This window comes from Eucalyptus grandis, chromosome 3 (genome assembly GCF_016545825.1).
Source record: "Eucalyptus grandis isolate ANBG69807.140 chromosome 3, ASM1654582v1, whole genome shotgun sequence".
In the NCBI taxonomy this organism is placed as follows: Eukaryota; Viridiplantae; Streptophyta; class Magnoliopsida; order Myrtales; family Myrtaceae; genus Eucalyptus; species Eucalyptus grandis.
In genome coordinates this window covers 11373396-11395253 of record NC_052614.1, presented here as the reverse complement: position 1 = coordinate 11395253, position 21858 = coordinate 11373396, and the positions used below count along the sequence as shown (strand labels likewise).

General features: G+C 41.5%; 3 protein-coding genes across 3 annotated transcripts; 1 reads left to right on the top strand and 2 right to left on the bottom strand.

Moving 5' to 3' along the window:
• The first annotated feature begins 1452 nt into the window (after positions 1 to 1452).
• Positions 1453 to 4273, top strand: LOC104436550 (protein IQ-DOMAIN 14). Its single transcript, XM_010049363.3, has 3 exons — positions 1453 to 2113; positions 2590 to 2805; positions 3773 to 4273. Exons 1-3 carry the CDS (start codon positions 1727 to 1729, stop codon positions 4241 to 4243), a joined length of 1074 nt encoding a protein of 357 aa, XP_010047665.2. The 5' UTR covers positions 1453 to 1726; the 3' UTR covers positions 4244 to 4273.
• A 3619-nt stretch (positions 4274 to 7892) lies between these two features.
• Positions 7893 to 9113, bottom strand: LOC104436549. Its single transcript, XM_010049362.3, has 2 exons — positions 8491 to 9113; positions 7893 to 8399 (listed from the first exon to the last, which is right to left on the bottom strand). Exons 1-2 carry the CDS (start codon positions 8796 to 8798, stop codon positions 8093 to 8095), a joined length of 615 nt encoding a protein of 204 aa, XP_010047664.2. The 5' UTR covers positions 8799 to 9113; the 3' UTR covers positions 7893 to 8092.
• Positions 9114 to 16309: 7196 nt separating this feature from the next.
• On the bottom strand, positions 16310 to 18501 carry LOC104436548 (profilin-1). Its single transcript, XM_010049361.2, has 3 exons — positions 18254 to 18501; positions 17465 to 17602; positions 16310 to 16704 (listed from the first exon to the last, which is right to left on the bottom strand). The coding sequence occupies exons 1-3, from the start codon at positions 18374 to 18376 to the stop codon at positions 16570 to 16572; spliced, it is 396 nt and encodes a 131-aa protein (XP_010047663.1). The 5' UTR covers positions 18377 to 18501; the 3' UTR covers positions 16310 to 16569.
• Between the last annotated feature and the right edge of the window lie 3357 nt (positions 18502 to 21858).

Here is a 21858-nt window from a genome sequence, read left to right as displayed (position 1 = left end):
TTCATTTCTCTATAAAAGCAACTAGAGTTGGGGTCTCCAGTTCGCTCGGCTTCCGCATTTGAGTGCTTGGCACGGTCAAGAAACGTTGGCGGGGGGGTAATGAATTGCGTTCATCAAAGTTTTCTGGGTTTAATTATGACATGTGCGTGGTTCACGAGGGTTGTCAGAGAGGAAGGACGCTAAGGTATCTTTTTCCTTTTTAAGGACACGTCGCTCCAGAAAGCCAAGTAGGAATGAAGGACGACAGAGGGGGGAAGTGTGAGCTTTGATCTGGGAGCATATTATTCAATAAACCACGAGTTATAAGAATTAGGGGTGAGTGAATTTTATATTCCATATAAATTCCACTTGTCATTTGAAACTCATTCATTAAAATAGGTTCATCATTTTTTTAAATTTAAACCTATTCTACATACCTCGAAATCATCATATCATAGATTTTTTGGTCAATTCTAAGGCTTACTCAAGTTCCACCTATATTATGAATAAAACAATTGTAATGAATCATTACCTAGAATGATCATCACTTGCTTCTATAATCCACTGAATACAATTTATATTATATTTACACACACGAAAATATAAAATATTAATAAAACAAAAATCTCGATCATAAAATAGAAGCTCCAGTTAATGGTTTCAAATTATATATTCATTCAAAATCGTGTGAAGGCATAGTTTAAGAAAAACATAAAAAAAACTTGTTCTAAACTTCTAGTTCCTAGTTCCACCTACCTAAATTCCGGAATTTTCTCGTTAAAATAGATTCCCAAATTTTTAGAATCTAGATGCTACTTGACATGCCCTCAAACCTAGAACTGGACAAGTTTTAATGCTCGCCTTGTGCAATGAGCGCCAATCTTTCGGGCGTTTTGATATTTTTAGCATTTTCACAAGTTATTATTTTTGTCGTAGCAAGTTTTCCGTATGAAAATGGTCAAGTTTCGGAGAATTTTTTCAAGTGTTCAGGTTATGCAAAACCGGTCGTTATAATTCCAATAAAATCCCCCTCCTTGGTTGATTTTTCCCTTCTTCTTTTCTTCCCGAATTCCTCATGGGTTGAATTAAAACGCACACAGCCTTTGCACCCTTTTTCCTGGTGACAGCCTCTTTTCACTTTTCCTAGCGAGACTTTTCCTAGGAATGGCCACTCTCTTTCCCGGAAACTTTTTCCCGGAGAATCTGATTCTCGCCTTGCTGTTGCAGTGCAGTGTTCCCCTTCCAAGGGTTCTGTGAGAGTCCTCTTACAATTTTTACCGAACCACTTCCCATCAGAAGCTTCATTGGCACCTCCAGCTTCAGTAATTTTCCCCAAGCGTAATTACCTCTTTTTACCCCAGAAATTCTTGTCACGTTATGCAGCTGGTCACGTGAGGAAGATTTCTTTTTCTCTTCTCCGCTTTCTTTTTCCTACTATTCTCTCTTTCCCTTTTCTGAAAGGAATAAAAAGGGGAGAAATTCTCTGACACTCGTTTCCTCCTCCAATTTTTCCCATTTCTCAAAAACAATGGTGCTTTCTTTTATAGATTTTCATCGCCACTTTCCGCAACAGGGAAAGAAACCCAAGATTTTCTATTGACAGCAACTTGGATTCCAATAATTTCTGTCAAAATTTTCTATCCAGACCCTTTTTGGTTGAGTGGTTCACTCCAAAAGCCCTTGTTTTTACAGCGTTGCAGCAACCTCCTTCTTGGGCTTATACACAAATCTTCAAAGGCACTTAAACATGGGCAGAGCAACGAGGTGGATTAAGGGCCTGTTTGGCATCAAGAAGGACAGAGAAGAGGTGGACAGCAACGACAACAGCAACAGCAAGAGACAGTTGAGCAATTCAAGCGGGCTGTGCAACAACCCCGCCACCATCCCGCCCAACATATCTGCGGCCGAGTCCGCCTGGTTGAGGTCCTGCAGTTGCACCGATGAGGCAGAGAAGGAGCAGAACAAGCGTGTCATTGCGGTGGCTGCTGCCACAGCCGCCGCTGCGGACGCGGCAGGGGCGGCCGCACAGGCGGCCGCAGCGGTCATCAGGCTGACGAGCCACGGGAGGGGCGCCATGCTCGGCAGGCAGGAGCACGCTGCGGTGAAGATCCAGACGGTTTTCAGGGGATTCCTGGTAAGTTTTTCGGCTTACATATAAACAAACGTTCTGGAGCTAGAGAATGTGAGTAATTGAGGAACCTAATTGAGCGTTTCAGGCATCCTACAAAATTACTCCCGGTGAATTATGCGTGTAACTTCGATTTCATTTGCTCTTTTAATCAGCTTAAATTGTTGAATACGTAATGAACTCACTGAATTGCGATAATCCGGTTCGAGCGAAACACAAAAACGAACTCCTCTCTCTTCACGGGGGTCGGAAATTCTCGCATCCGACAGTAAGTTCGATTCGCAGAATGTAAAGAACAGGACAAGAAACGCAACAAGCGGTCTCACGTGTGAAGTTCTTTGTACCGCATAAAAGATAGAATCTTTCTGTTGCCGTTTAACTACTTCAGCTGCTGTAGAATCGAAACGGGGCTCGCCTCTTCTTTCTTCCTTTCCTTCTGATTCTTCTTGGCTTTCTTGAATTTGGAAAAAAAAACCAACCAGGCGAGGAAAGCGCTGAGGGCGCTGAAGGGGCTGGTGAAGCTGCAGGCGCGCGTGAGAGGGTACCTGGTGAGGAAGCAAGCGGCCGCGACGCTCCACAGCTTCGAGGCTCTCATGAGAGCTCAAGCCAGCGCTCGCTTGCGGAGATCGGCTCGCGGCCGCAGCCGGGGCGGAGGAGGAGGAGGAGGAGACGACGGCACGGCGACCCGCGATCCCACGGTACGACCCGGAACTTTCATGGTATCGTTAGCTTCGCTTCTGCGTGTTTTGTCTCGCGCGAGTCGATGTTGTCGAGACGGATTGCGCCTCGACGGGTAGAAAATCGGTCTATTCTTCTTTGGCCGGTAACCGTTAAATTAGTTTGACTGTGCGTGTCTTCTTGAGATGACATGTCACAGACGTTTTGATGAAATATACTTAATCTTCAGATTAATATATTAGAAATTAAACTTATGTACTACTAATTATAAAAATAAAAATAAAATTAGACCAAACGGTGTTAGCGCAATCTGAGTGTTAGGTTTGAACTTTTTATTTTATTCGGTCAAATTTTCTGACTTTTCTGACTTATACGATCTTATCATTTTTCACTCTTATTTTGTGTGATTAATTTTTTGACTTTCTTAATTTGTGCAGTCAAATCCTTTGATCAATTACTCTGACTAAACGTCGAGTTAATCAACAACAATGATAGAAAATGACATGTGATGTCAATTTTAGTGCCAAATGATTGAAGGGGGATAATAAGGAAGGAGAAATTGTAATTTGACAATGTTAGTTAAAACAAATGAATAAATCACTCGGTTGCATGAATCAAAATAAATAGATGATTTGATTCCACAAAACAAAATTTAGAGGGCCAAACTGCACAAATCTAAAATGTTTGGAAACGTTATTGTACAAAGTGAATATTAGAAGACCAAATCTTACAAATGAATAGTAAATTTATTGCTAAGAGCATAATATATATTGATACATCATATGCAAATAGATAAATTGAATTAGTGAAATGTGTTCGACCAAAAAAAATAAGTGAAATGTGTACTAATTACGATGGGATTAAAAAAAAAAAAAGCGAGTGTAATCGTCAAAATTATTTCGAGTCCCATACAAAAAAGGAGTCATCTTGGGAGAATTGTAATTTTAGGACAAATAATTTGTCAATTCCATTTTTTATTTTTTACAGGAAAGATACGATGACAAGACGAGGAACGCGCACGCGCGCACACGCGCCGCCGTAGCTCACAACAGAAAGCTCTCCGCCTCCGCCGCCGACTCCCCGACACTCCGCCCCGCCATTGAGGACACCTCCAGGATCGTCGAGGTCGACGACGGAGCCACGCCCTTTTCAAGCTCGGGAAACACCCTCCCACGCCGGGCTCCGGCGGGGCGCTTCCAGAGCTCCGACTGGCTCGACGACCCCGGGCCTTGCACGACTCCGGCGAGCACGCCCCGGTCGATGAACACGCCCGCGAGGAGCGACGCCGGCGGCTGCCTCTTCCGGCGGCGCGACGGCCGCGGCCTCCTCCTGGCCCCGAGCTACATGTCGGGCACGCAGTCGTCCAAGGCGAAGCTGAGGTCGCAGAGCACGCCGAAGCAGAGGGTCGAGGCGGGGAGGCGCCGACGAGGAGGAGGGTGTCGCTGCAGGAGGCGATGATGGAGTTCGAGCGGTCGAGGAGCAGCTTGAGCGGGGTGAGGATGCAGAGGTCGTGCTCGCAGGCGCAGCAGGAGGCCGGCGCGTTCAAGAATTCCGTCGCGGGGAAGATGAAGATGGAGGGACCGGGGCGAGAGTCCGGAGAGCCGGAGAAAGATTGCTCGGGGGGAAGAAGATGGTGAGGGTTTCGGCTCGCGGGCGAGCGAGGGAGACAGAGAGACTTTGCGTTTTCCTCTGCTTCAGTTTCTTCCCCAGTTTTTCTGGATTTGTTTCAGGGTAGGTGACCCGGTTCTTCGAGCATCGGACTAATCCTGCCCAATTGCCACGGTTCGGAGAATATGCTGAGATATGTGTAAATCGCTGATTTAAAACATGGTTAGGAATTGGATGTTTATAGATTGAATACGAGCCGAAGATTGGATGTTTGAGGAGCGGGGAAACAATTGTAACTTCATTAACATGACATGAAATGCACCTTTGTCTTTAGATCTGGTCGAGTACTACTCACGGCGACCCTGTTATCGAAAGCGATATATGATCATGCAGATGCAGAGCTTTTGCATGTTCTGTCAGGTGCGAATCATAAGCTTGGCATCAAGCGTCTTTTCCGTGATCGAGATCCAGCATCGTTCATCGTATGAATGATGTACCAGTACGCTCAATAAGCTTTATTTTGCAGAGCACGAGCCTGCACAATCACATTCCAATACCACCTCGACCGTTCCGCAGCAGCGGAGAGACAAGATAGAAGCCTTTGAAAATGTAGTATCGTCTTGTGGTTGTATCTCAAAACTCAATGAGATTTAAACAAATCCTTAGGAAAAAATGACGCTAAAAAGTACAGATTTTCTATTGAGAAGAAGACACTGATGAAGTGCGGACAAGCCTAGTAGGGGCTAGCATCATTTCACAACCCCAAATTTTACTGAGTTAAATTTGGTCCAGACACAGGTTCATTTACTTGTACCAGGAGGGAACAAATACCCGAAAGCGTGGCCCTTTCTGGAGGGAGCTAATTGAAACAACAGGACAGTTCATGAGCGGACCATGTGCCGGGACTGCTACCGCAGCAATAGGCCCACTTCGATGTGGAAGCTTTCTGTTTCCGACGGTATCGGCTCTGACGATCTTGCACCTCCACCGAGGCTCATCCATCTGTACATGCATAATGCAGTTGTAGCACGGTTCTGATGTTGACGGCGTGGACTGTCTCCATTTAATTCTTTCTTCGATGCCCCCACTTCTCTGTGGGTGTTGTGCCCCATTTGATACCGTCCTCATCACAGTTGTACTCTAGCGCTTTCATTTCGACTTTGCTTGCACGCTATAGTTCCTAGTTCACCTCTAGCTTTTGATTAAGCACTTGGTTTGAATTGAACGGCTCCTGTGTTAAAATCACAGCTTCACCCGTTCATATAAACCTCGGGGTCTTGCCCAGTACCCCATAAGGGAAGCCTTGCCCAATGCACATAAAAAGGGTGCTTTGCTTGTACTCCGTGTTATCAACAAGGGGGGAAAAAGCAAAAGGGATCTGCAGAAGGAAGGGTTTGATGCCGCTTGCTGAATCAGAACAGTGGTAGCATCGGATATGAAGGCGGATTTTACGCAGTGACAAGTTTTAAGTACAATGACATCCTTCTAACAGTAATTTCCATTTTAGCGTTCGTTATGTGATGCCTATTTCTCGCGGCTTTGGTTACAAAGGAAGAAATTTTTCTTCTCCTGGAGTAAAACACTGAAGCGAATCTCACCCCCTAGAAATTATTTAGCTCTTCGACAAGAGTTTTTCTTGTCAGAGTAAATCGAATAACACTTGTTGTACTATAAAGGATTTTGATAGAACTCTCTAAAAGAGCATCTTTTTAGTATGTATGCCATATTTAAATGAGTTTTTGGGAATTTTCCCTGATATATTACCCATCAAATCTCTTTAGGCTGCAAATTTTTTGAACCTCTAAAGTTTCCGTTCGGAAGAAGGCCCTCCAGTACATGACATTTTTCCTTGTTTTTCGCTGCCAGCTCCTTTATGCTCCGCCCAGCCCATCTGACTCTTTTCAGCAACATTTCGTTGTCACTTGTTCTCACTTGCGATGATGACTGGAAGATATCCTCATCTACATAACAATAGATAGATGACACTCATCGGTGCTTTTTCCCTGCAGTTTTGCCTTAGGCATGCTGAATCTGAAAAGAAAAATGCTGAAGTACGTAAACCAATTGATTGCAAAGTCCAATGTGACATCTGTGTGTAGCACCAGATCTCTAGGTTTCCAATTTGACTTCACATTCAAAACCACTACTCACACTTTAGTCCAAGGAAAAATAAATGGCTTCAGTGTAACAGAAATATTAACCAACGAAATGTGGGTAGCATTTTGTTTACAAGCTCAAGCCTTTGACTCATGGAGATCTCAATAGTTCTTTAGACATTATCTTTGCTTACTTTTACTCTTGACTTGTGCTTTGCAGTTCGACTTCGACGCATTCCCTGGTTGAGAGTTTCTGGAACTGGAAGATATGCATGAAACTGGCCTTGCGAGTATGAATTGTCTAAGTTCTTGTGCGTCCAATCTTTAACTGGTGCGGTCTTTGTTATGCCTTTTGCTCCAAAATAGAACGTCATCCAGATGTAGTCTTTATTTTGTTTGGCATTCAGTTGGGTAACCTTTTAGAGGTTAAATGAGAATCCTTTTCTGTATCCGTGGGCAGAGTCTGTGGGTGTGTCTCCTGGTTAGTAACTCGTCGTGTGGGTAACTTTCTGAATATTAAACTTAATTATTTCAATTTGCTTGATAATCTAAATATTTTGCGGTTGGTCGGATGACATGATACTAAGTATCAACCTCATCTCATTATTCACAGGTCGAGTTTTATTTGAATGGAATCTTCATGGGCCGGTGTATGTAGCTTCGTTCTCGTTAGTCAAGTGTCCCAATCTTATTACGGTCTGTGATATCTTCCATTAGGAAATCTTGTGAGCTGTTCTATGGTGATAGCTCGAACAAGGTTAATTTTAATCACCTGCTATTACAAGATTTTAAGTTCATACTTCAATCTCTTTCCTGAAGCGGAGCTGTATACTTAAATTTCTAGCTGAAAACATAAGTTGATTATGACTCATAAGCGCAGCTGTTTGTGTGACCACGCTTCAGTTTTGCCATATTTTGCTGATTATCCGATCAGTTGGAGAAACCGATAGAACAATACAATGTGAAGCAACGGATTTCATGATGTGGAAATCCAAAAATGTTCTCCTGAGCCGATCCCTTTCGTAAGATCGACACATGTTCGGCAGATGAAACTTTACTTTTGTGTTTTGTTGAGTTTAAGATTTTCTGGAGAAGCTACTTCATTGCCTCCGTTGAATTGAAAAATCAGACCGTTGGATCCAAAAGGTCGACACATTTTCCTCTTATGGGCATCGCAACACCTTAGAATCAATACTTTGGTACAGCCTTTTGACTGTCCCATGATTGATCATTTCTGGCATAAACAATCTTTCAAACCCACCTAAAAAAGTAGATGCTCGACAGGTTTTCTTGATTCCACATCTTGGATAACGTATAATAACCTGGGAATTACCCCAAGAATCTGTCATTTGCTCGATCACTGTGATGAACGAGCCCGGCGAGATCTCGCAATTCATGAGTTATGGCACATCAATGTTAGACTGTCATTCAACTCGCTGAGATAATGGAAATCTGAAAGCTTCCCTCGAAATTACAGACTTTGAAGCAGAAGACAGCAAAATCTCTTCATAGAGTAGTCAATGAATCTGTCCACAAAAAACAGAACAAACTTCACATTTTCTTTCCTAACAAGTTCTAGGATCCTGTCCCTGGCAAGAGTTTTTTAACAATGGAAGGTCTTGACCAGGGAGCTAGGATTCACGGCAAGACTAGCCACAGAAGCGCCTCTCTTGCTCAGTGAAGAAGAAGACGAAGACGAACCCTTCGAAACCGAGCCCTTCTTTGATATTGTAGGCCTCGGGCTGTATGCCTTTTGGCTATGCTTGTCCAATGCTCCTGCGAAGCTCTCGCACGTTTTCAACCTCTTTCTGTAAGGATTGTCTTTCTTCACGAGGTCTTCGATGCTCTGGACTCTGGCCAGGGACGTGAACGATTGGCACTTCCCTTGGTAAAACTTGGAAAGCCCTCTCCTGCAAAATGATCAACGATGAAAAGGGTTATTATCCCGCGAAACGAATTGCAGAGATGGTATCTACACTCCAAGAAGAGAAGCTTGCTCACTTGATAGGGAGATGAGTCATGAGCTCAGACAGTTCATACAGAGGCCCACGGCAATTTGACAAAGAGGCAGATGAGGAGGAGGAAGAAGAAGAAGAAGAACACAACGCAGAGGACGATGCATCCTCCGCCAATTCCGACGACGAACACGATGACGACTCATCGGACACCATAGAGTCTTCCATGGAGGATTCAGACTCACAACACTCCCCGCCGCCTCCGCCACCACCGCCTCTGCCCGCATCAACAAGCTCCGGATCATCCACGTCCGCTGAGCTCCGGTTTTCTCCACCCATCTTCGTCCTGGTCATCACCAAGAACCCAGAAGACAGAAGAAGAAGAAGAAGAAGAAGAAAGCTCTGATCTCTGCAAATCAAGAAAATGATTACTGGGTCCTCTCCGGGGGAAGCTCAGAACCGATTTATACAAATTCAAATCATGCAAGCAGAACGAGAAACATATATATATGGAAAGACAGGAGGGTGCATCGGATAGCACTTGACTATTTTATTCGTTCGTGGCTTTATCCTGATGATTTGTCATCATCGCCTCCTTACGGATTGAGGCCTTTTCTCCTTTAATTTATTTCCGAATCCGGCGTTTCGGTTTTTTGCTCGCACTACAAGGAAAAGAGGATAAGGCCTGAGTCCCGGAACACATCCGCATCTGAGTCACCATTTCTCTTTTTTCTCTCTTTTTTTGTGCGTGCGTATCGTGGGAAACTTAGGTCGCTTTCCATCGCATCTTTTGCTTGCTTTGCCCCGCAAAGACAAGACAGTATTCACAAGCATAATTTTCGTTTTCCCATGTACCCCCAGAAAATCACTCTTAATCTAATTTTTTTAATCTCCTCAATATCGGCGTAGATTGGGTCGCTAAATCCCACCGAGAAAACTCTCTTCCTTCTAATTGGGTTTCTTTTCCTCTTCAACCTTTAATTTCTATTTTATGTTTGGACTTTCCAACTAATGGTGCCCTTTTGTGGGTTAGCAATGAAATGTTTATCTTTCGGTAAATATATATATATTGGCGTAGATAGTCGGGGGTGTCGAGAAATTTCCGACTCGTAATTGGAGATCGCTTGTATGAATTCCATCGACTACATGCCAACTGTAACGCATCAGGACCCTCAGCATAGGCCAAAGGTCTGAAGTCAATGGCTTCGTGGGGCTGCATTGTTAGAGAACATGGCTTAAAAACAACAGGCATTGAGGTGTGCATGTCACTTTCTGAAACGTGGTTGTTATTGTCTTTACTAGGATGAGAGAGAAACAAAAAGCAAGACACTCTCGAGATACAACAAAGTCTTTACAAAACTCTCTTAATAAAATAGTGTGAAAAATTTAATAACTTTACGTCGATGTCTTAGAATGAGAACTCTAATATTCAAAATCAATTAAGAATCGCATTTTTTTTCCTTCAATATGTGATTTTAAGATGTAATCAACTCGACGGTCAACAAGTTAGACTTTTTCGTATTATATGACTCTTGGGGTGCAATCAAAATTACTATTCACATAATTATTCACTAGATGATCCTTGATATCATTTTTCTTTTTCTTTTTTTGGGTATGTGATGATCCTTGATATGAATGAAAATAACCATTGGCAAGTGATACTCTTTTAAGGACCCAATAAATGTCATTGATGATCAACTAATGTCATCACCTTCCCAAATAACTTTTCTTGATCAATGCCCATAATATTACAATCTACTTCAAACGTGTATGATGTTCAATGGGCTTATGATCGTCTTTCCGAAAGAGAACTCCATTGGGAAAAATGGAAAAAATGCATCGGGAGCCTTCAAAGCTATAGTCAATGCAATCAAGTCCAAAACTTTTAATTCCGAAAAGCATACTCAAGTAAAGTCGTATGAACAGTGTTGAAAATTATTCGTGGGGCTCCAAAATTACATTATGCTACATCCTTAAATTATGTCCTTTGATATAGGTCGAGGGCTCGGCCATCATTTCCACGGCTTCACCTGCCCGAGATGAATGGCATCGTCCATTTATAAACCAATTTACTGAGGCAATCTCTAGGAATCGCATGTTACTTAGGGTTATCAAGGCCCTAGAGATTTCACTTCAAAATGCAACCGCACCGATAGGTCCAAAGATCGCAATTCGTTGCCTGAGGATCGATGTTTGCGTTAGATACAAATTCTACCTCTTTTTGTCAAAGGCACATAGTTTTTGGAGTCTTTGGATATGGACTTTGGATCATGGTTTTTATATATATTTGTGTCCCGTCATGACCTAACTCATTATAGTTCTCTGAGTTATGGATGCATTTTCATACCCTTCCTTTGCTTATATGAACCATCGACAACGATCTGTGTCCTATTCAAGAAAGTAAAGAAGGAAAAGAAAAGAAAGAATGATAATTTAATCGCAAAGCTAAATGGTTGGGAAGGGCGTGTTTTGTCCTCCAAACAAAGCGTCGGACTTGATAAAAATTATCCCATCCAGCATTTTTAGAGACTTCTGGATCGGAATAAGTTCGAATAAGGTCCAGGACAATCATATCCTGTGTTTAACCAAACAAAATCTGGACATAACATAATGAATCTTCCCATACTTTTTACCCCATTCCATCCTCACACAATTCTTCTCTTGGGGGACAAGCATAGTCTATCGCAAGGGTGAGTAAAATGAACCAATCGAAGCAAGAATCGCCCTGGTTGGACTAAACTGGCAGGTTGGGTCTGGTTTCTAGTTCCAAGGGGGGAATCGGATCGCCAAGACCAATTTATGTATTTTTAGTTTTTAAATGTCTCATGCATGCCTCATTTCCTCTTTCGGTCTTTCTCTTTCAACCCACAATGTTCAAGCATATTCTCCTCTTTCAATCTCTCCCTTTCTTTGAGTCTCCTTCACCTCTCATGGAGTTCGAAGCATTCTCTCATTTACACTCAACCAATTCCACTAGATTAGTGGACAACCGAACTTTGGCCAAATCCCAAAAACCTTCGGTCTAGTCCCCAATGTTGAAAATTGAGAAAGGGTCCCTCCAATTTGGTTCTGGAGTGGGACTAGACCGAATCGGAAACCAATCACCTCTAATCTATTTGATGGTGAGTACGATATATCTATTTTTTTATGCTAATCATTCCATCAATAATAATGACACGATAAGCATTTTTTGGCATCTGTCAATTCGGCACCAGATAAGCAAGAGCAAGGTAGATGCACATGGAATCTAGGATAGAAGCTCATTAGATGTCAATCCTCATCAAAAACCGAACGGGAGCGTCGCTATCGAAAAGGTTGCCGGCAAGGAAAAGATTATGGATGGGTGGCCAGTTAGGTAAAATCAGCATCGATAATGTCTCCCGTGGGGGAATCTAAATGCGACCCGAAGACATCATTAGGATCGTGGCCACTTGCGGTTGGGAGATCGGTGCTTTCAAACCAAATCCATCTCCTCATGAGCGTCCAGTCAGTCAGCATCGAAATTTCATCGCACGCAATAAAGAAAGCCGTACTCCTTCTGGATAAGGGGGGACACCTTCTTCCCTCGCGAAACCGCAAAAATAATGACCGATTGAGAAAATGGTTGAAGTCCCTAATTTATCAACGAATAGATCGATCCGCAAAACTCGAATATTTAAAACTTGGGTACCTAACAACATAACAACTGTTGATAACGTTATGATAGTTTACGCAACGACTGTATTTGTTAGGAGGAGTTAACGAGTGATGCGTAACATGATTCATTCTGGTTCGAGAGGAGTCCGGGAATTAATGTTGTTGTGAATTATAAGCCAAATTCTTGGTCGAGACATGGTTTTGCCACGTTGATGTTTCTTTTCGTTCCGTACATATGGTTTTGAAAGGATTGATGAGTGCTGATTGACAAAGAAAGGAGGCCCAGATATGACTGCACCTACGGATCCATAAATGATAAGATAAGATCAATGGACGTGTCTTTTTCAAATAGGAATTGTGCAACCTTCACCTAAAATTATGATTCTTCATCCTGAAAAGGACTTTTGGATTGTATCATTTATTTCTCTTTTCTGCTTTTTTGGGCACCAGCTGCCCAGAATTGAATCGTCAGATGGAATTCAAATTGTTACCATCGAATAAGTAAATGTAATCCATGAGCTTATAACAATATTACTTATAAAGAAGGCCACATAGGTCGATGTTAATTAACACACTTTGAACTTGAAAGCGAACCTCTTGATTAATTATTAGGCAAACCGACACAAACACAACCGATAGGACATCAAAGTCATGTCCAGTAATTCTATAGTTTTGGGTTGCATAAATTACTTCCTCCAATCCTCACAAGAAGTTTAATATAAGAATGTATTTAGTAATCATTCTATTCCTAGACATAATTTTTACTCGATAATGATTTTTTTTCTAATTATATTCCTTCACGAGTTTTAAAGCATTCAAATGGATTTGATAACTGTACAAAATTTATATCCCCATAATAGAATGGCGTTTGGTGAAATTCTCACTCAAACGAGCAATCGAAAAGATTCTGGAGCATCTTTAGGTTTAGGTATTTTTCCCCCAATGATTGCAGTACCAAGTACTTCTTGACGAGCTCTAATATGATCCGATTTATAAGTAAGCATCTCTTGTAAAATATGAGTAACACCAAACCCCTCGAGAGCCCAAACCTCCATTTCTCCTACTCATTGTCCCCCTTGCTTGGCCCTTCCTCTAAGGGGTTGTTGTGTAACAAATGCATAATGTCCATTGGAACGTTTGTGTATTTTATCATCAACTTGATGAATTAATTTCAAGATATAAGGCTTTCCTATTATAACAGGTTGTTCAAAAGGATCTCCCATTCTTCCGTCAAATATTTTATGACTTTGAATTTCTTTTGATTTTTTAATAACTTTATTACATTTTTCCCTTTTTTTTTTTCTTTTTGTCCTTTCTTCTCCTCCTCCTCCTTTTTTTTCTTCTTCTTCTTCCTCTTCTTCTTCTTCTTCTACCTTTTGCTGATCGTCGACCTCAAGAGAGCCTCATTAGCTCAAGCCTTATCGGTGGATGGATGAGGCCAAGTCCTCACTCCCAGCTGCGCAACCTTTGCCTCCCCATGGCTAGGCAACTCTAACCTCAAGCAAGGCCGATCTCACGGTGGCTAGGTGAGGGTGAGCCTCGCCAGTGACTGCGTGACACAAGCCTTGGCCTTTCCGAGGGCTGACAAGGCTTTGGCGAGATAACTGGCCCATGTCTGGTTGGTTGCTGACCATCGCCAAAACCAACAATCGACTAGAGAAAGAAGAAGAAAGGGAAAAGAAGAAAAGAAAAGAGAGAGAAAAAGAAAAAAAAAAGAAAATGCTTAACTCTTGGGTTATTCTCAGGAATAAAAGAATAATTTTTTTACTTCTTAAATTTGTTCTTAGAAATAAAAAAAAAATACTAAACAAAATAAAAGAATAGAATCGGACACTATTTGACTAATTATCAAATAGACTTTAAGTGAATTGAACTATGTCATCTACACAAAGGCGACTAACAAAAAATTATAAAACTTGCGGATATTCTGTTAGGACAAAGCCTGATTTCATATAGTATCTTGTTTCGTCGAGAACCCTAAGTGCATTAAAATGTACTTTCTTTCATAAGACGAAACAGAGAAGTGGGGAGAGAAAATAAAAGAGGAGAGAAATGGAAAAGGAGGAGAAAAGAGGAGAGAAAGTCTGGGTCCCAGTACCGTGTACTAGCGTATTCAAAACCATAATAGAGACCAGAACGTATTCTCCAATGACCGCAATTGGACGGAACCAAACCGGCCCAAATTTGACAGCGAAAGGGCCGACAAATCAGACTGCGTTTGGTTAGGCCAGTTGAGCACGCTAGTCCGGTCCGAATTGTCAAAACAATGCCCGTGCACCGAATATTAGCCATCTTCTTCAAGGATTTAGGGCTCTTGGTGACCGTGCGGACTGAGTAATTAACTCGCCTTCCCGCCTGGTGTGAATCTTATGTAAAAGAGATTTATGGACAGACTGTAGGTTTAGATCCAAACACCATCTACAGAATATTCTGATTTTTTTTTTTTTGGGTCAGTAATCTACAGAATATTCTGATTGATTAACCAGTCTCTTGCCGACGCAGATCGAGCCTACGCAAAACATTTTCTGACTTCCATGGCCAGGAGAGCAAGTTCATTAAGTGCTACGGTGAATAATATAATAACCATTATGAGAAAACAATCGTTTGAGCGACTTAATCTAGGTGGTTTGGTGATACCACACTGAAAAATGTATGCTAACCCAAAAACCTAAGTCCATTTGATTCAACTTTTGGAGAAATGATTTCCCCAAATATCTCTGAATGAAAGAGCATTTGGTGAAAACAATAGCGTTTGGTACTTATTTGGTGTTTATTTTATAGAGCAACTTCGAAGTGAAAAGAAAAAGGAAGGAAAAAAGAAAAAGGAAAAAACAAAGGCGCAAGCATCGGCAAAGGCTAGGATTGAGCGGAGCTTCACCGGTGTCAACCTCAAGCGAGCATCAACAAGATCCGAGGGCAACTGTCAGCCAAGGTCACGCGAACTCAAGTGAGGCAACCCTTAGGGTAGCACTATCTAACAAGTTGCAGAGGCTTCATCAGAGACCAATCTCATGGATTCTAGGGTTTTTGATTTGGACATTGCAACATCAGAGCTTCAGCAGTGGCGACCAATCTCACAGACCATCTAAGCCTTTTGACTGTCCACAACCTAGCAACGCTCACCAAGGATGCCAACGCGAAGGATGCGCCACACCAAGGTCACACAACCGTGGTCAGGGGTCGAGGTTAAAAGCCAGATCTGAGTCACTAGGCCCTCGACCTCAACCTCAAACCACAGCAACTCCAGTGAGTGGCTCAACAGCACGCGCAACCCTTGACCTCGATGACGACGACCTTGACCCGGACCTCACCTCAACTACAAACTAGCAAGCTCAAGGAAGAAGACGAACAGTGATTTTTAGGGCAAAAGTGGAAGACATAATTCTCAGTGATGGCAATATTGAAAAGAAAAATTATCATTAAACCCTCACAATAGCATCTCGAAAATGCTGAAAGCCCAAAACATGTCCCTTATTGCTTTAGGTTTTCAACATTCTGAATGCTGGCATTTGGCTAATAAGGACCCAAAAGCACTTGCCAAACACCTTATGTTTTTTCTAAAGGATTTTGGACTCAAAGCCCATTGGGAAAACTAAACCAAACAGGACTTACGTTGTAATCCTAATCAGAATCCCATAGATGGTGTTTTGGCAAGAAATACACGGACGATAATTCTTGACTTGAAGACAACTTCTAAAAGACCAACAGAGAGAAGTCCAGGATAACATGACATGAACATGTTTAACATGAGAGTGGCCGGATTTCCCTTGAGACTTTCATAATACCCAACCCTTTTATCATAATACTTAAAAGAGTGAGATATTTAGTAAAACAGACGAATTAATAATACAATATGGATTGTCGCCCTAGTTGAAATGGCAAGTGTTTGTTTCCTTACCGATTGGAAGTACTAAAAGAACCACGTGCGATAATTAGCCTCACCCTCAACAAGCAAGTAGATTCTCAAAACAATTCGATTTCATACTTTTCCTACCTCCTGAATAAATTAACAAGTGTAGTTCCAAAAAAAAAGAATAAATTAACAAGTGCGATTTACATATGCATGTCTTAAAACGAGGGGGGACCTATTACCATCCGATGAAAGTTGTATGGCCTCTTTCAATGGATGTTGATCCCCCTCTGATTTAACCTTGAAAGAGTAAGTTTAGGCAAAGACGTCTCTGCCTGGTCCCTGCACCATCAACTGAGACACCCCAGGGAACAGAGTATATGAAATGACCAGTTCTTTTAGATACATCAACCAAGTAAACTTTCGCAATTACATCCAATCAATTCAGATCAATACAGAGACAATCATAAGACACCATAGAAATCAACTCTTAAACAGCAAACTTCTAGAGTGCACATAGAACTTTCAAATTACATGAGTATTCTTATCACTGCAATCACAATCCAAGTAAGCAATTGCTAGATGAAAGGCTGCAACAAGCAACAGGGATCCAACAAATAACAGGACATACCAAAGTGTCTAGAGACCCTGATCAAGTAGATAATCACCAAGCCTTTCTACAATCACGTTGCACTGGCCTGCATTCATAGGCTCATCGTATATGCCAATTATCAAGGCCTGACTGGTCTTCTTGACAGTGACACCACCAGGGCCCTGAAAGTAAAGCCACAATGGTTTTAAAGAATATTTAACCATAGAGAATGAGAACACATGCCGAAGTGCAGTGCCAGAGGTTGCCTAAGCATCAAATGCTCAAAAGCTTGCTTTCAAGAGCACCATGCAATATATATATATCAATCACGACCAGTCAAAGTAAGTATCCTTCAATAAGCTGATCTATTGATTCTTTAAAGCATGCGAAATTTCCTTGACCATAATAACTAAGTCTTTGATAATGCTGTGATTCTCTACACCCTCTTAAAAGGAACTCATAATGTTTAGGGGCCCCAGATAGTTTGGGCATGGTAAAAGCCTCCCAGTGTTCTTCCAAAAAGTAAGGAGCACTATACAAGTTGATTAGGTTTTTCAAGGTACATCAAAAAATGGAGGAGAAGAAATTGATATGAACTTTTTGTCAACCATGTTTGCACTTGATCAAAAGTATGAGACTATACAGCTATAAAACAATTTCTTGAAAAGAAACAACTCTTTCCCATTGACATTACATCACAGTCACAATTTACAAGAATACAGAGCTCTAAAAGTTGCTCAATTGGGTCAAAAGATGAGGAGGAACAGGGTGCCCAGTCCATCCTAATTTTGACATCAATTTGTCTCGATGCCTCAATCAGGAGACAAAAGGTCCCCTTGAACATAGAAATGCCCCAACAATCATTGTACACGAATGCAAAAGGCTTCAACTTTTCAAGAACGGAAGGCAATGGTAAATAAAGGATGGAAGGGAAAGCCATACCTTTTTCCCCCGAATAACAGCTCCAGGCTCACCTTGGATCACCATATATTTCATGCCCCCCAGGAAAAGCCCCGTCGGAGCAAGCGTTCCTGGTTCATCAAAATCTTTGATGATGGCAGCAATTTCCTCAGGCTTGAACTAAAGGGTGGGGAAACAGCACAAAATAACGGAATTAAGCAATTTCCTCAGGCATTAAGCACGGAATCGACATTGCACGAAAAAGAAAGAACGGAGAAATTCAACATCAGTCACTTCCTCATGGGCAAAAAGCATTTCGGAAAGGAATTGAAAATCTAAAACGGTGCAAACAACCCATCAAAGCTTTTCGCAAATCCGCAGGCTCTCGATTATGTCCAAATCATCAGAGCAATAAAGGGAGAGAATGGAATCTAAGCAACCGGGGTCTCTTCTTTTCTCTCATGAAATCTAAAAGCCCACTTTGCCCAAAACGCGATTCCCAAAAGTACACGGCGAAAGGTAAAGAATCCAGGCAGACCACGTAAAACCCACAAAAACGATCGGCCAATCAGTCGCTCAAATCATCCATCGGAAAACCAAACAAGATCCGTAACCACCCATCACCGCTCGAACCCACGATCGATTCACGCGAGGGAACACGAATCACCCGCGAACCCACGAACGAAAAGCCGTTCCCAGACGCTCAGATCTCGGGAGAATTCGACCCGATCGACGATCCGAGCCCAACGACGCGACAAGGAACGGACCCGAATCGGGAGAATCAAGAACGCCCCGGCGGCGCGAAGGCGGAAGGAGAGAGGGGGGAGGGACCTGAGGGAAGGCGGAGCTCTGGGCCCAGACGCTGCCGTCGCAGCCGATGATGGCGGCGGAGGTGAGGTGGTTGCCCTCGATTTCGCACATCAAGTGCTCGTCCACGTACGTTTGCCACGACATCTTCTTCTTCTTGCTCGATTCGTGTCGGTTTCGAAGGTTTTCTGCTCGCGCTTGACCTCGGAAGGGGAAATGCTCTGTAGGTTTTTCAGCAGAGAGGGGGAAGGCTGTGTTATTCCTGTTCCAGTTCTGGTCGGTATTTAATGGTGGGGTGGGAATTAATCAACGCCCACAAATTATGGAATTAATAAAATGAAATGAATTAGCTAATGATAATCATCCTGACCAGATTTCTGGAAAAGAAATAAATTTTTGCATTTCTATTTTTAGATGATTTTTTAAGTAAAAATACACATTTGATAAAGATGCAAAATTTATATTCTCTGAATAAAAATTCGTTTGATAACGACATAAAATTTGTCCTCTCAAGCAGCGACGAACGGCGATCGGCAAATGGCAAACGGCGACGGGGCGGACGGCGACCAACGAACGGCAGACAACAATCGATGGCCGGCGATCGACGATGACAAACGACAAACAGCAACAGTGGGCAACGATCAGTGAATGGCGACGATGATAAGTGATGACCATAAGATGATGGTGAGTGGCAGGCGACGAACGCTGAACTGGCGAATGATGGATGGCGGTCGACGATGGCAGATGGGCGACTGATTAGCAGTGAGGATGAATAATGATAAGAATTTTTATTTTTCAATTCAATTCAAGAAACAAAGAAGTAAATTTTACTTATGATTTTTATTATTAAACCTATTTTCGAAGCAAAAATCCATTTCAAAATTTGAGAAATGAAATAATTTTAGCAAATGCATTTTTATTCCAAAAACTAGTCTGAAATGAAAAAAATAATTTTAGAATAGAAATAGAATGATTATCATGCTCATCTTTATCAACCCTACTAAAGAAAATAATTCGATGACTATATTATATATACAGCAGAAAAATAGTGTTTTTTTTTAGAACTTGTTCTTAACCATCGGTTAAAAAAATCCAGAACGAATAAAGAGAGAAATTGAGTGCGACACAGATATCAATTTATTAAACATTTTTCAGCAGCTGCCATAACATAAAGGAGGCAAACATTATCCGGAATCCACTCGCCCCATGCCATGACTACGATCGGGTGCCACGGCCCGGAGTTGGGTAAACCTACCTATTGACTATGGAGCGATTTTTCCCCACCCATTGTTGCACGTTTTTAGAAAAACAAGAGATTGGAAAACCGATCACTGTAATTTTCAGGCCTCTTTAGCTACCTAAGCTCATCAATATGACGCTAGATGAACAAATTATTTCAGTGAGTGAGTTTCAACGCCCTAGTCTCATGCTTATGGATGTGTCACCGTCGAAATCCGCGATAAGAGTAGTTTCTTAATCTCTCGATCTCTCTCGTTTTAGCTTGCATGGTGTTGGTTGGTCGATCTATTGGCACATGCATTAGATTTTTATGGGAACAACGTCAAAAAAATCCTAAAATTTTTGTATTTGTGCCAATTAAGTCATAAATTTTTTATTGGTGTCAATATAGTTCTAAATCTTTTAATTTTGTGCCAATCAATTTTTTCGGCTAATTTTAGCTAGATTTTGTTGATTGGGCACTAGTAGGATGCATGACACAATCAATGTTAATGCGAACCACTTTTAATAAAAAAAAAAATCGAATTTTTATTTTATTTTATTTTATTTCTTTATTATTATTTTTTCTCCTCCTCATTCCTCTAGCCGATCGCTAGACCTCGATGATTGATTAGAGGCAACATGACCTCGCCAACCTCTAGTGAGCCTCATCGGCCACTAGTGAGGTTGACTTCGCCAAATCTAGCAAGGTCGGGCCTCCATGGTCGACGAGACTTGACCTCACCGATTCAGTGAGGGCAAGCCTTATCACCTAATGCGAGCAGCCTTCGTGGCCTCTTGCAAGGGCTCAAGCCTCATGGGGCATTGCCTTTGGCCAGTTGTTGCGATCCGGCAGCTAGTTAGAGGCAGGGGGAGGAAAAGAAAAAAGAAAAAGAAAAAGAAAAGAAAAAGAGAAAATAAAATAAAATAAAAATTCAAAAAATATTAAAATATTATTAGAAATTGTTTATGTTAGCGTTGATCATACCATGTCAACTAACGAGCATGTAGTCAGCAAAATCCAGCCATTCATTCGCACCAAATAAAATGGTTTATAACTAAATTGGCATTAATATAAAGTTTAGAACTAAATTGACATAAATATAGAAGATTTAAATTTTTTTTGACACTTTTTCTTATTTTTATGCATTCAAGAGAAGCTTAAGAGCCCAAGGCATACCAAGCGCCGCATCGATCAACAATCACGCAAAGCACATCCGTTATAATCTCGGCCACACAGGATTGTGTTGATTTGTATCAAGTTATGTTAACACGTGTATTATGAAGAGTTGTTGCCACTAGAGTGTAAAAAAATCGAATCGAACCAAATTGTTAGGAAAACTTCTGAACCAAACCGAATACAAACCCAACCAAAATTTCGGTTCGGTTAGATTTTTTGATTTTTCGGTTTTTGGTTTTCAACTTTTTGCATTTTTTTTTTTTTTCGTTTTTTTTTTCTGTTGTATATATTTTTCATTTCCAAGAAATAAGCTGTTATCGGTTTGTCGGTTGATTCGGTTCCATTGTTCGGTTAACCAATAAAAACCGAACTAATAACAAAAATTTCAGTTTTTAATGAGAACCGAACCGAATGAAAATCGAACCAAAAAAATTGAGTTTTTCAATTCGATTTGGTTCAGTTTTTGACACCCCTAGTTGCCACTACGAATTTATTGTAATTACGTGGTGTTTGTGAAACATCCAATGTTCCACGTGGCATTTCGGGTAGATTAGGGGTTCTAAAGATGTTCGCCAACACGCCAAGTCCAACTCGATGCATCTCATCAAATTGAACAGGGATTTGGTGATGCGAAGTGGAAGTTTCCTCAGCAAACAGCATTAGCGATAACGATGACAACACATTCGAGTGGTGACCAAGACAACGATGCGTTGGATTTGAATGGTCAATTAGATTGCAAAAAGGAAATTTATCTGTTTGTTTGACATGGACTTGGGAATAAAAATATTCTTCTAGAAACATGTATAGATTATAATTAATCTAGTGGTGCCCATAGATTAGAATTAACAACCCTCATTTGGTATGCATTCACCAAAGTTTCGCCTCGAGTCTTATTTAAATCATGAGATTAATGAGATTACGTTACGACTTACAGGCACGAGAATTTATCCACTCTGTAAAAATTTTCGTCATTGGTGGACAGGAAACGCAAGACAAACCATGAATATAAAACAACATTGATTTGTTACGTTAGAGAAAGATGATGGAAGCAAGAGGGATGCCGCACGTCACTCTCTAATGAATAATCCGACTGGATATTCCCCTTCATTATGAGCCGCACTAGTCGACCTCAGTGGGCGACCGGTTCGATTTTTTTTGTTAATTTTTCTTATTGTTTTCTTATTTCCTTTTCTTTTGTTTTCCAACTCTGATCCAATGACCGTCGCCTGAT